The sequence below is a fragment of the Semicossyphus pulcher genome, unplaced genomic scaffold (genome assembly GCF_022749685.1).
Source record: "Semicossyphus pulcher isolate SPU_LCO1_2020_fin unplaced genomic scaffold, fSemPul1.0.p SCAF_16, whole genome shotgun sequence".
Taxonomy (NCBI): domain Eukaryota; kingdom Metazoa; phylum Chordata; class Actinopteri; order Labriformes; family Labridae; genus Semicossyphus; species Semicossyphus pulcher.
In genome coordinates this window covers 27075001-27089277 of record NW_027211670.1, presented here as the reverse complement: position 1 = coordinate 27089277, position 14277 = coordinate 27075001, and the positions used below count along the sequence as shown (strand labels likewise).

General features: G+C 46.0%; 2 protein-coding genes across 6 annotated transcripts in view; both read right to left on the bottom strand.

The window, feature by feature from the left end:
• The window catches only part of jakmip3 (Janus kinase and microtubule interacting protein 3), a 40619-nt gene extending 33056 nt beyond the window's left edge, over positions 1–7563 (bottom strand). For all 5 annotated transcript variants that reach the window (XR_011308322.1, XM_069664513.1, XM_069664514.1 and 2 more), the window contains exons 1-4: positions 7205–7563; positions 4759–4961; positions 4338–4580; positions 3982–4221 (exon numbers count right to left, since the gene is read on the bottom strand). Coding sequence is in view for 4 of the 5 variants with exons in the window: in XM_069664513.1 (XP_069520614.1) it covers positions 3982–4221; positions 4338–4580; positions 4759–4893 (618 nt within the window). In the remaining variant the exon portion in view is untranslated. The remainder of the gene's footprint in view (positions 1–3981; positions 4222–4337; positions 4581–4758; positions 4962–7204) is intronic.
• Positions 7564–11067: 3504 nt separating this feature from the next.
• The window catches only part of LOC138593096 (uncharacterized), a 3348-nt gene continuing 138 nt past the window's right edge, over positions 11068–14277 (bottom strand). Inside the window, exons 2-4 of the mRNA XM_069663934.1 lie at positions 13698–14277; positions 13435–13457; positions 11068–13039 (exon numbers count right to left, since the gene is read on the bottom strand). The exon at positions 13698–14277 is cut by the window's right edge and continues 2 nt beyond it. Coding sequence (XP_069520035.1) covers positions 12091–13039; positions 13435–13457; positions 13698–14277 — 1552 coding nt within the window. The 3' untranslated portion in view covers positions 11068–12090. The remainder of the gene's footprint in view (positions 13040–13434; positions 13458–13697) is intronic.

Here is a 14277-nt window from a genome sequence, read left to right as displayed (position 1 = left end):
CCTGCAGGTCGGTAGCATCTACCAGAGTGAGATCACCATCAGATGACCTGTACATACCTGCAAGACCTGGAATCATGAGAACAACTCTGAGGTCTTTACCTGTGAGAGCAGCTCTGTGTCTGAATGTTAGTGCAGAAGTTTCTCTAACTCAGGATGAATGACAAAATGTAAGTAACACCACAGGTGAGTTCAGGTGTATGTTGTTCCTCATTAACAGATCACAGGGTCAGATCACAAGGATCAGAGGAGGAACACCTGGATCAGGTACCAGAGCAAGAACTTCACAGATCAGAATCAGACCTGACCTGAACCGATGCACAAATAAATATGAAATAAGCTAAAAAGACCCAATCTGAGAACCCGACCAGAACCAGACAGACCACTGAGATAGAACACCGAGCCCAGCTGCAACATCATCTCTCATCCTATTGACATTTCAACTCTCTGCTTCAGGCTGTGGCCGACAGACAACATGGCCGACTGACAGGAAACATGGCTGACAGGAAACACAGCTGACAGGAAACACGGCTGACAGGAAACACGGCCAACTGACAGGAAACACAGCTGACAGGAAACACGGCTGACAGGAAACACTTCCAACTAACACGAAACACGGCTGACAGGAAACATGGCTGACAGGAAACACGGCCAACTGACAGGAAACACAGCTGACAGGAAACACAGCTGACAGGAAACATGGCTGACAGGAAACACGGCCAACTGACAGGAAACACAGATGACAGGAAACATGGCTGACAGAAAACATGGCTGACAGGAAACACGGCCAACTGACAGGAAACACAGCTGACAGGAAACACAGCTGACAGGAAACACGGCCAACTGACAGGAAACACAGCTGACAGGAAACACAGCTGACAGGAAACACGGCTGACAGGAAACATGGCTGACAGGAAACACGGCCAACTGACAGGAAACACAGCTGACAGGAAACACAGCTGACAGGAAACACAGCTGACAGGAAACATGGATGACAGAAAACGCGGCTGACAGGAAACACGGCTGACAGGAAATGTGGCCAACTGACAGGAAACATGGCTGACAGGAAACACGGCTGACAGGAAACACGGCTGACAGGAAACATGACTGACAGGAAACACTTCCAACTAACACGAAACACGGCTGACAGGAAACATGGATGACAGGAAACACAGATGACAGGAAACATGGCTGACAGGAAACGCAGCCAACTGACAGGAAACATGGCTGACAGGAAATGTGGCCAACTGACAGCAAACACGGCCAACTGACAGGAAACATGGCTGACAGGAAACACGGCCAACTGACAGGAAACATGGCTGACAGGAAACACGGCCAACTGACAGGAAACATGGCTGACAGGAAACACGGCCAACTGACAGGAAACATGGCTGACAGGAAACACGGCCAACTGACAGGAAACATGGCTGACAGGAAACACGGCCAACTGACAGGAAATGTGGCCAACTGACAGCAAACACGGCCAACTGGCAGGAAATGTGGCCAACTGACAGGAAATGTGGCCAACTGACAGCAAACACAGCCAACTGACAGGAAACATGGCTGACAGGAAACACGGCCAACTGACAGGAAATGTGGCCAACTGACAGGAAATGTGGCCAACTGACAGGAAACATGGCTGACAGGAAACATGGCTGACAGGAAACACGGCCAACTGACAGGAAACATGGATGACAGGAAACATGGCTGACAGGAAACATGGATGACAGGAAACACAGATGACAGGAAACATGGATGACAGGAAACACAGATGACAGAAAACGCGGCTGACAGGAAATGTGGCCAACTGACAGGAAACATGGCTGACAGGAAATGTGGCTGACAGGAAACACAGCTGACAGGAAACACGGCTGACAGGAAACACGGCCAACTGACAGGAAATGTGGCCAACTGACAGGAAATGTGGCCAACTGACAGGAAACATGGCTGACAGGAAATGTGGCTGACAGGAAACACAGCTGACAGGAAACACGGCTGACAGGAAACACGGCCAACTGACAGGAAATGTGGCCAACTGACAGGAAACATGGCTGACAGGAAACACGGCCAACTGACAGGAAACATGGATGACAGGAAATGTGGCTGACAGGAAACACAGCTGACAGGAAACACGGCTTACAGGAAACACAGATGACAGGAAACATGGATGACAGGAAACACAGATGACAGGAAACATGGCTGACAGGAAACACAGATGACAGGAAACATGGCTGACAGGAAACATAACTGACAGGAAACACGGCTGACAGGAAATGTGGCCAACTGACAGGAAACACGACTGACAGGAAACACGGCTGACAGGAAACATGGATGACAGGAAACACAGATGACAGGAAACGCGGCTGACAGGAAACACGGCTGACAGGAAATGTGGCCAACTGACAGGAAACATGACTGACAGGAAACATGGCTGCCAGGAAACATGGCTGCCAGGAAACATGGCTGACAGGAAACATGGATGACAGGAAACACAGATGACAGGAAACATGGATGCCTGCCAATATGGATAGTGAAAGGAGAACTGCACTTGGTGTATCCCTTGTTTATTTGTGTCTGAAAAAGACACAACAAAAACAAACAACAAACAAAAACAACAAAAACAAGAACGCTACTTGCTGCATCTGATAGCTCCCCATCCCCATAAGATGGAGACAAATGATACGAAAACATGATACGATTCAGATCGCCCATGTTTTCTTGTTGATCCTGTTGTAAATTCTGTTGTGGAGGACGTCAAAACGTTTTTTTACTATGGACAGGAATCTCTCTCACCACATTTTACCGTCCTGTTCTCGTCCACTAAAAAGATATCTGGTTTGATACCGACTTCCTGAATCCATGTGAACGCAGCATGAGTCCGGCCTCAGGTGTTACCGGGGAAAAGGTTTTACAGCTCGATAAAAACTTTCGATTATGATTTAAAACAAATATTAATGGTCTGATTTTTGTCTTCAGCATGTATAGTAGTAGAAGTTGGTATTTATAAACTCAAAGATGAGGAGTACATAAAAACAAGGTAACGGAGACATTGAAACATTACCCCTTTCTTAATGAAACCATTTTTCAGTTGTGTCTCTTCCTGGTTTCACAGTCGACTCAACTAATCATAGTTCAGTTTCAGACTAACTAGTTAAGTTGTTGAAAACTGTAAACTGTTCGACTGCAGGTTATCTGGACATTTTAAACAAACTCATGTTTGTCAGTCTAAATGAAAACCATCTTTAAAATCGTGTGTAACTGAAACAAACACTTAATTTAATGCAACAACATTTATTTACTACTTGAAGCAGCAGGCTGTGGCAGTGTTCAGTGTGTGTTCATACAGAGAGAGTTCAGTCTGTGTCTGTACCACTCTGAGTCTGACTCTGTCTTTCTTTCTGTGTAGATCCGTCTTTGTTTACTCATGTGTTCATATGAATGCATCCATTCATCCATTCATCAGTAGAACAGGAGCTGCTAACAGGAGCTGCAACCAGGAGCAACTAACTGTAGCCGCTAACTGTAGCCGCTATCAGGAGCGGCTAACTGTAGCCGCTAACAGGAGCCGCTAACAGGAGCTGCAACCAGGAGCCGCTAACAGGAGCGGCTAACTGTAGCCGCTAACAGGAGGGGCTAACTGTAGCCGCTAACAGGAGCCGCTATCAGGAGCGGCTAACTGTAGCCGCTAACAGGAGCCGCTAACAGGAGCTGCTATCAGGAGCCGCTAACAGGAGCCGCTATCAGGAGCCGCTACCAGGAGCCGCTAACAGGAGATGCTAAAAGGAGCTGCTAACAGGTGCAGACATTGTAACATAAAAAATGACGAAAAAAATGTTCCCTAACTACGTCGGCCACTAAACATCTAACTGAGCCCGATGTTCAGGTGAGGAAACCTGCAGTCTCCACAACCTCAGACAGGATGTACATGTGGTTGTTTGTGTGTGTGTGTGTGTGTGTGTGTGTGTGTGTGTGTGTGGTATATACCAAGCGGCGGATCTCCCTCTCACAGTCTCTCTTGGTTCTGTTCAGCTCCTCCTGGTGTTGGTGATGAGCTGATCGTAGCTCGGCTGCTCTGGCCTGGCAGGCCTGTTGAGCAGAAGTCAGAGCCTCCTCTGCACTCCTCTTTGCTCCTCTTTGCTCCTGAACCTCCTGCTGGAGGCGACATCGCTCTGCTTCCCAGCTCCTCCTTGCCTCCTCCACCTCCACGAGCAGAGCGCTCCTCACCTGAATACAAGAGGACAGGGTTTAACTTGACAAGAGGAGTGAAACTACCCCTCACACCTGAGGACAAGAGGAGTGAAACTACCCCTCACACCTGAGGACAGACAGGTTTGTCTTACCTTGTCGGTGGACCCGTCTCTCAGTGTCAGCACGAGTCCGTTCAGTCGTTGGATCTCGCCATCTTTGATCTTGATGACTCTCATCAGCTCCATCTCGTGTTGCCGTAGTAATGTCTCCCTGGTAACGGCAAGCTCCTTCTGCTTCTCCTCATGGAGTTTGGTCCTCAGCTCTGTCACGGCGACAGTTGCCCGATGATGTTCGGCCTTCAGCTCCTGACTCTTCTCTCTCTCCAGACGGCTCACCTGAGACATGCAGTATTCTGAGTAGTACAGGTACTTCTATAAAGTACCACCAGTACTCTGAGTACTACCAGTACTGCTATAAAGTACCACCAGTACTCTGAGTACTACCAGTACTGCTATAAAGTACCACCAGTACTCCAGTAATTTCCTGTGGTATTCTGGGGTTTGTAGTCCTCACCTTGTTCTTCTCCTGTTGTAGTTCTATCTGGATGTCCGTCAGTTTGGCTCTCAGCTCCTCATTGGCTGCCTGAAGGGTTGCCATGGCATCAGGTCGCTCCCCCTTTCCCCGTCCCCCTGTTCCTCGCTTTGACATCACCTACACCTGCAGGCTCTGCCCCCCAATCAGCGGCCTGTCAATTAGAGGGTTGGCTACATCTGGACCTGCTGACACACACACACACACACACAGAGTCAGTCACATCTCCTGCCAAAGCAGCCAATCACAGCAGTTTGTGACCAGGAAGTGAGTGCACCAGCTGGGCGTAACCAAATAGTGCTTTTCTCTTACGCCTGACTGAGCTACGACCAGCTTCTTGGTTTGAATTTGCATCAAGCCTGACTGACACCAGCTGTAAAGCCATCACATCCTTTACAGAAGATATGGATACCACAAACCAAAAGAGCAAGAGTGCTGTGTCCCACCTACAGCACATTTATCAGCACCTGCAGGGCGGGGACAGCATGCGGTTTTGTCCGACACATGCCGTAACTGAGGGGAGAGCCGAGTCACCAAACCTCAAGATCGAGTCGAGTCTCGAGTCCCTATATTCAAGTCTGAGTCGAGTCCGAGTCACCAAGGAAGAATCCGAGTCGAGTCCGAGTTAAGTCCCCATTATCCGAGTCCAAGTCCTCAAAATTTAATTATGATCAAACTAAGCTGAGCTTTAACTCTCCATCGTCTGGGAGTCCATCTCTAATCTCTAATAAATGATTATAAATGATGTTGATCAGCTTTCAGGTGATTTCTTTATTGTGTTGTATTGATGTATGAATGTCTTCTTAAACTATTAACTTTAAAAGAGAAGTTATAATTGTTTCCATGGTTACAGTGATGTCACTGCAGCAAATATCTGAGACATTTAAGCAGCGAAACTACAAACTGATTTAAAATGTTCTAAACTGACGGGACAGAGGAAACTCCAGAGAGATCTTAAATAACATAACTGTTCCACTCCAAACAATTTCACTGTGACCTCGACTGACTGTGGGACCTTGTGGATGTGTAGAAAACACATTCATTTAATAATAATTAGATACAGACTGATCCTGTCTGCGTGTCTACACATTTCAATAATCAATTAAGTAACAGCGCTGTGTGTCGTGTGTAAATGGACACTGCGCCGGGGAGACGCCCTCCTCGCTTCTGCTGCGGTGGGATCACTGCTGGTGTCTAATGAACATAGAAATTCCTGCAACCCGTGATTGACAAAAGCTAGAATTTTTAAGACCCTGTTAGCCCAATCCACAGTGACATGACTGCAATCTGCACATCGCTACGACACACCGAATGCTGCATACGCAGATCTACATTTTTACAGTGACAGTAACGTAGCAGTACGTTAAACTTTTATTAACATCACACACCATCCAAGTATGCAGAGATTCTTTTTGTGAACTCGCACTCACAAACTATCCAGGTAGCTTCTAACATTTGGGTTAAATCTCTGAAAGCAAAACGCACGATCTGTGACGGCGAGTGAACGCGTATGCAGACAAATGCACGTGACAGTCCTCTCTCCAAACTCAATTATTCAAAAGTTATCAATAAATAAGTCAGAGTCCTCCTCTCCGTCTTTTGAGTCCGAATGCTGTCAATACGGGAGTCAGAGTCCAAGTCAAGTCACGAGTCCTGAAAATCATGTCCTGGACTTGAGTACTACAACACTGGGGAGAGCTAAATTAATTCAAGCAGGGCTTACCTACCAAACGAAACCTACGGATCAGCGCACTGTCCGAGTAGATCTCCAGCGGGTTGCTGAATCAAGGATGACTCTCTTTCATCTTGATGCCCTAAATCATTAATTACGGTAAGTTTTAAGTTCTTTTACTGATTGTTTTACCTTCTTACCTAAACTTACACATGCTCCATCCTACGTGTGAAAGATACACCTGAGTGCAGCACAAACATGGCTTCAGTCTTACACAGGGCGTAACTTAAAGTCTGTCCCAACTCTCAGCTCTCGGTCGGATGTAATGTAACACCCAGGCGTACGGCCAGCTGGTGCACTTGGCTCCAGGTGTGTTTGAGTCAAAGATCAGGAGGTTAGAGGTCACACAGAAAACGGCTGCTGTGATGTTCTACTGTCAACTGATGCTGCTGTTCAGGTAAATGTTCACCTGCAAACATTTACACAGTAATATTATCAGTAGTCGTAGTATCAGTAGTAGTACCTGTATGTGTTTCTAAGATTCTCCTGAAACTGATCACATGATGCTGACATGTGAACCGACAACAATCAACACACAGCTGCCGTACATGACTGTTTCCATGGCAACATCATCCAACATGCACCACACACACACACACACACACACACACACACACACACACAGACACACACACACACACACACACACACGCAGGCCCAACTGAACACACACATACAAAGATGTAGATCACTCACCGTCCAATAGGAAGCCTTGGACACTGCATCGCTCTCTCTCTCTGTGTGTGTGTGTGTGTGTGTGTGTGTGTGCTTGAGCGCGTGTTTGTGTGTGTCAGCAGGTTAGCTTCCTATACTGAGCATGCTAACCAGTTAGCTTCTCTGCAGCTCACTGTGTGTGTGTGTGTGTGTGTGTGTTCTGCCAGCATCAGCCTCCCTACACCTGTCTCACTCTCTCTCTCTATCTCTCTGTCTGTATCTGTCTGTCTCTCTGTGTGTCTGTCTTTGTGTGTGTGTTAGCAGTTAGCTGCTGTCAGTGTGTTTGTGTGTCGGTGCTGTTAGCATCTCTGCAGCCTCTGCTGGCGTCATCCTCCTCCTCCTCTTCCTCCTCCCAGCATCCTTCAGTGTGAAAGAGCTGCAGCACAGAGCTCCGCCTCCCCCTGCTGGACTCTCAGAGTCATTACATCATCATCATTATCACCATCATCACCAGGTTATGAAAGACAGGTAAAAAAAAGACAATACTGATAATAAACACATGTAGTTTTAGTCTAAATACAATAAAACTAAAATAAATAATGTTTATAAACGTTTTGAATCTACAGGTTTAAGTTGTACAGCTGATCTCAGATCACATCATCACTAGGTATCAACACCTGTATGAAAGTACATTTTAAGTACACAGCGGGGAGTCCATCTTCAGACCTTTGTAGTTTCCTGATTCTCTCTGTCGTCTTCTCCGAGCTCCCTCCTTCCTTCCTTGTTTCCAAGTGTCCAAGTTTTCACGTGTCAAAGTGTTCAAGGCGGCCTGGAGGTGGGGCAGAGGCTGACCAAAAGCCGTCAGAGGAGGTGTCGGCTGGAACGCCAAAGGAGAACCAGGAGGGGAATCCTCCTGTTGGCCTGGAACAGAATCTGGGCTAGAGGTCTTCACGGGTCCAAAATTTTGTACGCGAATCCTAAAAGACCCGTTATTGTGCGATCCGGAACCGAACCAGACCCGTCTATTATTTGAAAGCTGGGGCCCGAACGGAGTTATGTCGGACCCGACCCCGGCCGGACTAAACAGACCCGATCAGTACAGACTTCACAGCTGATTAATATCAACAAGTTGCCGTTAGTCAGCTGTCAAAACAAACCTTTTTGTCCTACCTGTGTGACGCAGCCTTCTCACCTGAGCCTGCTGAGCACCTCATCCTTCCTCCGCCAAGAAAGTTCATAAAACACATCCAGGTTTCCTGGTATCATGTCGTGTTGAACAGAGATGCTAACCCACTAGTTATCTCAGATTAAAAGTCAACTACTTGTCATTCAGACGGATGACAAACGCGAGGCTCGTTTAGAAGACACACACACACACACACACACACACACACACACACACACACACACACACACACACACACACACACACACACACACACACACGTGTTACACGTAACTGCGCTTACTTTCTTCTCGTCTTTGTCCACAATTTACATAAACAAGGTTTTAACTCTTTATATTCATTTTCTTTTAGCTTTTTTGTTCACATCAGCGAGGAAGGTTTCCATCATTACCGGCTTTGGCTTCAACTTTTCTCTGAACCTGCAGTCACGTGACACGTCACTCAACTCATTGCTGCGCTTTCTTATGTTTTTTTCCACTTTAATTCCCGCACGTTCTCATGAGAATGTCCGGTGGTCAGCGAGGGCAAACGTGCTGCAAATGAACAGGGGCAACAGGCTGCACGTGCGGTTGGCACATGCACACTTTGAAGACAGCAAGGTTCACATCCTGGCCAGAGATGACTGTTAGTTCGAAACAGGTGTCAAGGAAGCCGTCTGTTAAGCTGGAAAAACCCTCCCTTACCAGAGGAGGTGGTAGACACCACCTATCACCCACTGACAATGCAGTGTTGAACTCTGTGCCCAAACAGCTGAGATCACGCTCACACTCAGGATCATGTGAGCCTAACAACCCCTCAACACCAGAGGGTACTAACGACTCTCAGTGATACTGGGCTTACAGCTCAGGCTAACGACTCACCCTGATTACACAGCTATTAGCATACAAATGACCTACAGAGGCTCCGTCCACCACTGAAGAAGCCTTTCCGATGAGAGGTGAAACACTTAAGCGATTAAGCTTAAAACTTTACTCAAACAGTTTAAAGGAGTGTGTGTGTGTGTGTTTGTGCGTGTGTGTGTGTGTGTGTGTGTGTGTGTGTGTGTGTTTGCTGTTCAATTTGCAGTGATTGTTTTCTTCTGTCTTGATCTCGCTCAGACAAAGTACAACTAGTGGCTGAATTACAGAAAGAGAGTCTGTCTGTCTGTCTGTCTGTCTGCATCTTATTTATGACTTTCCTCTATTTTCTGTCGGTGTGTCTGAAGATTGAAATAATCAATGAAGTAAGAGCGCTGTGTGTCGTGTATAAATGCACACCGCGCCGGGTAAACACCCTCATTGATTCTGATGGTGTGGGATCACTGCAGGTGTCTAATAAACCTAAAAATACACTCAACCCACCCGTTAGCCCAAACCACAGTGACATGACTGTAATCCGCGTATCACGACGACACCCAATGCTGCATACACATATCTACAGATATACAGTGTTACAGTAATGTAGTGATACATTAAACTTTGGTTACATTAACATCACACATCATCCAAGTATGCAGAGATTCTTTTTATGCAGTTGCACTCCAATAATATCCCGGAAGCTTTCTAACTGTACAAAACGCACGATACGTGGCCTCTTTAGGCATCCTGGCAGGAACAAGCCTCCGAATGAACGAGCATGCAGGTGAACACACGTGCCAGCCCTCACTCCAAATTGAGTTAATTATTATTAAAAACAACAAATCATATCTTAACTTCTTCTAGGTCCGAGTCCTCCTCTCCATCTTCTGAGTCCGAATGTTGTCAGAGCGCGAGTCCGAGTCATCAGTACTGTTGGACTCGAGTCCTGTTGGACTAGGGTTAGGGTTAGTTGGACTCCAGTACTACACCACTGTCTCCTACACAGTCTCATCATCTTTCGAGGTTGGAGGGGTAGGAGGGAGAGCAGTCATGTGTGAAAAGGGTGTAAAGAAGTGGACTTGGCACACATCAGCCAAGTCTGACAGACTGTGTGCGGTTTGTTAAAAAATCCAGTTGCGTAGTGGGACGAGTCCCAGGTCCTGTAGTTTAGTAACGAGATTGTTGGGCAGGATTGTGTTGAAGGCAGAACTAGAATCGATGAAGAGCGTTCCTACATGTGTTCCTCTGCTCCAGATGTTCTAATGCAGTACAAAGCACAATAGCTATTGTAACCTCCAGCTGATCTGTTCTTCCTGTAGGCAACCGAACTCATGCCCACAAAGTCTGCCCGAAACCTGGGTGTCATGATTGACGACTAGCTAACCTTTAAGGTTCACATGGCCTTGATTGCTCGGAAACAAAAATGGCTCCTGCCTACCTGAACGGCCTCATCCAGGTCTACACTCCCTCCCGCCGCTCTGCCAATGAAAGGCGCCTGGTACTCCAACATCGCAACCATCACAACAGGGCCCTAAGTCTCTAACTAGACTCTTCTTCTCTGTCGCCCCCCGGTGGTGGAACGAGCTACCAAACTCCATTCAGTCCGCAGGGTCCCTTTCACCTTTCAGAAGAAGCTTCTTTACACTCTGTACATTGCCTCTGCCTGCCAGCACCTCTGTCTGATCCCACTGTGGCTCTTACTGACTTTGTTCCCTCTTGTCTCGATCGTTGCTTGTGTGTCAGATGTACGTCGCTTCGGACAAAAGTCTGCTAAATTAAATTGTAACACTGTAACATTAGCTCACTAGCTTGTTCTTCACCTGTCTGTTATGTGGCCCTCAGGAAGGGCTCCTGTGACCTGTAAACAACAACGACAGCACGGCCATGTTTGAAGACATTTTAATTTAAAACACATTAACAACAGCCAATGAAAAGTCAGAACACAAACATTAACACACAGACATCATCCAGTGAGAAGTCAGGACACTGTAAAACATCCAATCAAAACAGGACCCTACATTGGTCCAATCACAGCTCACCATGGTGCTGACAGGTGAGGGGGTGGGGCTTACAGCACAACATGTTTGTTTACAGCAGCATCATGAAAACACATAAAACACATAAAAACACCTCAGACGTAAGGGGGGGTTGCCTGGCTGGGCCAATCACATCATCAGGTAAGCATGAACAGGTAAATGAGGTTCTACTTCCTGTTCCACATGTGCTCTGTAGGTTAAAAACAAACAAACTCAAGTACAACTCCCAGAGAGTTTTTCACGCACACCCTGCTTCAGAGTCCGTCATGATGTTGTTGTTTTAGTATTAACAGTAGTAGTACAAGTTTTCACAGGAGTCGCCAGGGGCTCAGCCCAGACAGTGCGAGTTTTCTCGATGTGCCCTTCTGATAGTCATTTCACATTTCACAACTGTAAAGACATCCTGTAGATTTGTGACAATAATGTAGAACACGTTCCGGAGAGTGTGGGAGCGCGCACTAGGAACTTGAAGCAGGCACATGCAGTGACCCGGAGAGTGCAGAGAGAAAAAAGACCAGGGTGGTGCCAGAGACTAATTGGCTAATTGTTATTTTCGTGTGAGAGCATCCTTCAGACATATTTCTATTTGTAAAACCACATACACATGAAATAAGCCAGCCATGTTTGTACTGTTGCTCAAATGCACTCGCTTATATTTTATTTCCATTTTGCAGTTTAGCTGACCAGTGGTGTATGAGATTCGGACCCTCAGCAACCTGGATTCTTTGTCACTATCAAAATGTGTATCTGTATCAAAATCTGTTATCTGTTCTGTTATTCTTTATTTCCCATTGGAGTAACCCTCATTTGTTCTTATTTTAGATGCATTTTAAATCTGTTTAGTTTAGTTTTTTAAAGAGACAGAGAGCATCAGGTCATGCAGTGATGCCATAGATGCAGCACTAAGGGGCCCCCACTGAGCGTTGGGCCTGGGGCAGCTTTACCCTCTGCCCCCACGGTTGGTCTGCTACAGGTAGTAGTAGAAGTATGTACACCAGTAGAAGTATTAACAGTAGTAGAAGTATGTATAGCAGTAGGAGTATGTACAGCAGTAGAAGTATTAACAGCAGTAGAAGTATGTACAGCAGTAGAAGTATTAACAGTAGTAGAAGTATGTATAGCAGTAGAAGTATGTACAGCAGTAGAAGTATTAACAGCAGTAGAAGTATTAACAGTAGAAGTATGTACAGCAGTAGAAGTATTAACAGTAGAAGTATGTACAGCAGTAGAAGTATTAACAGCAGTAGAAGTATTAACAGTAGAAGTATGTACAGCAGTAGAAGTATTAACAGTAGAAGTATGTACAGCAGTAGAAGTATTAACAGTAGTAGAAGTATGTACAGCAGTAGAAGTATTAACAGTAGAAGTATGTACAGCAGTAGAAGTATTAACAGTAGAAGTATGTACAGCAGTAGAAATATTAACAGTAGTAGAAGTATTAACAGTAGAAGTATGTACAGCAGTAGAAGTATTAACAGTAGAAGTATGTACAGCAGTAGAAGTATTAACAGCAGTAGAAGTATTAACAGCAGAAGTATTAACAGTAGAAGTATTAACAGTAGTAGAAGTATGTACAGCAGTAGAAGTATTAACAGTAGTAGAAGTATGTACAGCAGTAGAAGTATTAACAGTAGTAGAAGTATGTACAGCAGTAGAAGTATTAACAGTAGTAGAAGTATGTACAGCAGTAGAAGTATTAACAGCAGAAGTATTAACAGTAAAAGTATGTACAGCAGTAGAAGTATGTACAACAGTAAAAGTATTAACAGCAGTAAAAGTATTATTTTTCTGGAAACAAAAGTAGATATTAATTTTTTTACTGTAAAATTACATCTGACTGAGCGCTGCCTACCAAATGTACACAAACAGGCGGTCGCCATTGAGCCAATGAGCATGTGCAAACTGAGGTGATGATGTCATCATATCCCTGTCAACAGGTCAACACTGTAAAAAGTTTTCTACCTTGAAGACTTTTTTTTAGCTCAGATTCTAAAAGAGACCGAAAATACATGTTTCAATAAAAACACACCTGTGAAGGCTCCAGTCAATCATTGTCCAGCCAGGACAGACAGACAGTCAGACACAGACTGTCAGACAGACAGACAGACAGACAGACAGACGGACAGACAGACACAGTCAGGCAGACAGACAGACTGTCAGACAGGCAGTCAGACAGACTGGCAAACAAACAAACAGACAGACTGACAGACAAACAGACAGGCAGACAGGCAGGCAGACTATCAGAAAGACAGACAGACAGACTGTCAGATAGACAGACCGACATCTGTTATGTGCTCTGGTTCTTTTTAGTCCAGTCCAGTTTAACTTGGCTTTGTTCTTTTAACATCTGCATCAGATTAAGAGTCTTGGACTGGTTCAGGTTCAGATGGAGTTGGTCCAATTCAGTCCAGGAACCAGAAACCAGACTGATGGTCCTTCAATTATACAAAACCACAAACCACCACATCCCGTGGTACCAGTTTAATGTCTGGTCCCAGCCTGATGTCTGGTCCCAGGGTAATGTCTGGTCCCAGGGTAATGTCTGGTCCCAGTGTAATGTCTGGTCCCAGTCTGATGTCTGGTCCCAGTCTGATGTCTGGTCCCAGGGTAATGTCTGGTCCCAGTGTAATGTCTGGTCCCAGTGTAATGTCTGGTCCCAGTCTGATGTCTGGTCCCAGGGTAATGTCTGGTCCCAGTGTAATGTCTGGTCCCAGTGTAATGTCTGGTCCCAGTCTGATGTCTGGTCCCAGGGTAATGTCTGGTCCCAGTCTGATGTCTGGTCCCAGGGTAATGTCTGGTCCCAGTGTAATGTCTGGTCCCAGTCTGATGTCTGGTCCCAGTCTGATGTCTGGTCCCAGTCTGATGTCTGGTCCCAGGGTAATGTCTGGTCCCAGTCTGATGTCTGGTCCCAGTGTAATGTCTGGTCCCAGTCTGATGTCTGGTCCCAGGGTAATGTCTGGTCCCAGTCTGATGTCTGGTCCCAGTGTAATGTCTGGTCCCAGTCTGATGTCTGGTCCCAGGGTAATGTCTGGTCCCAGTCTGATGTCTGATCCCAGA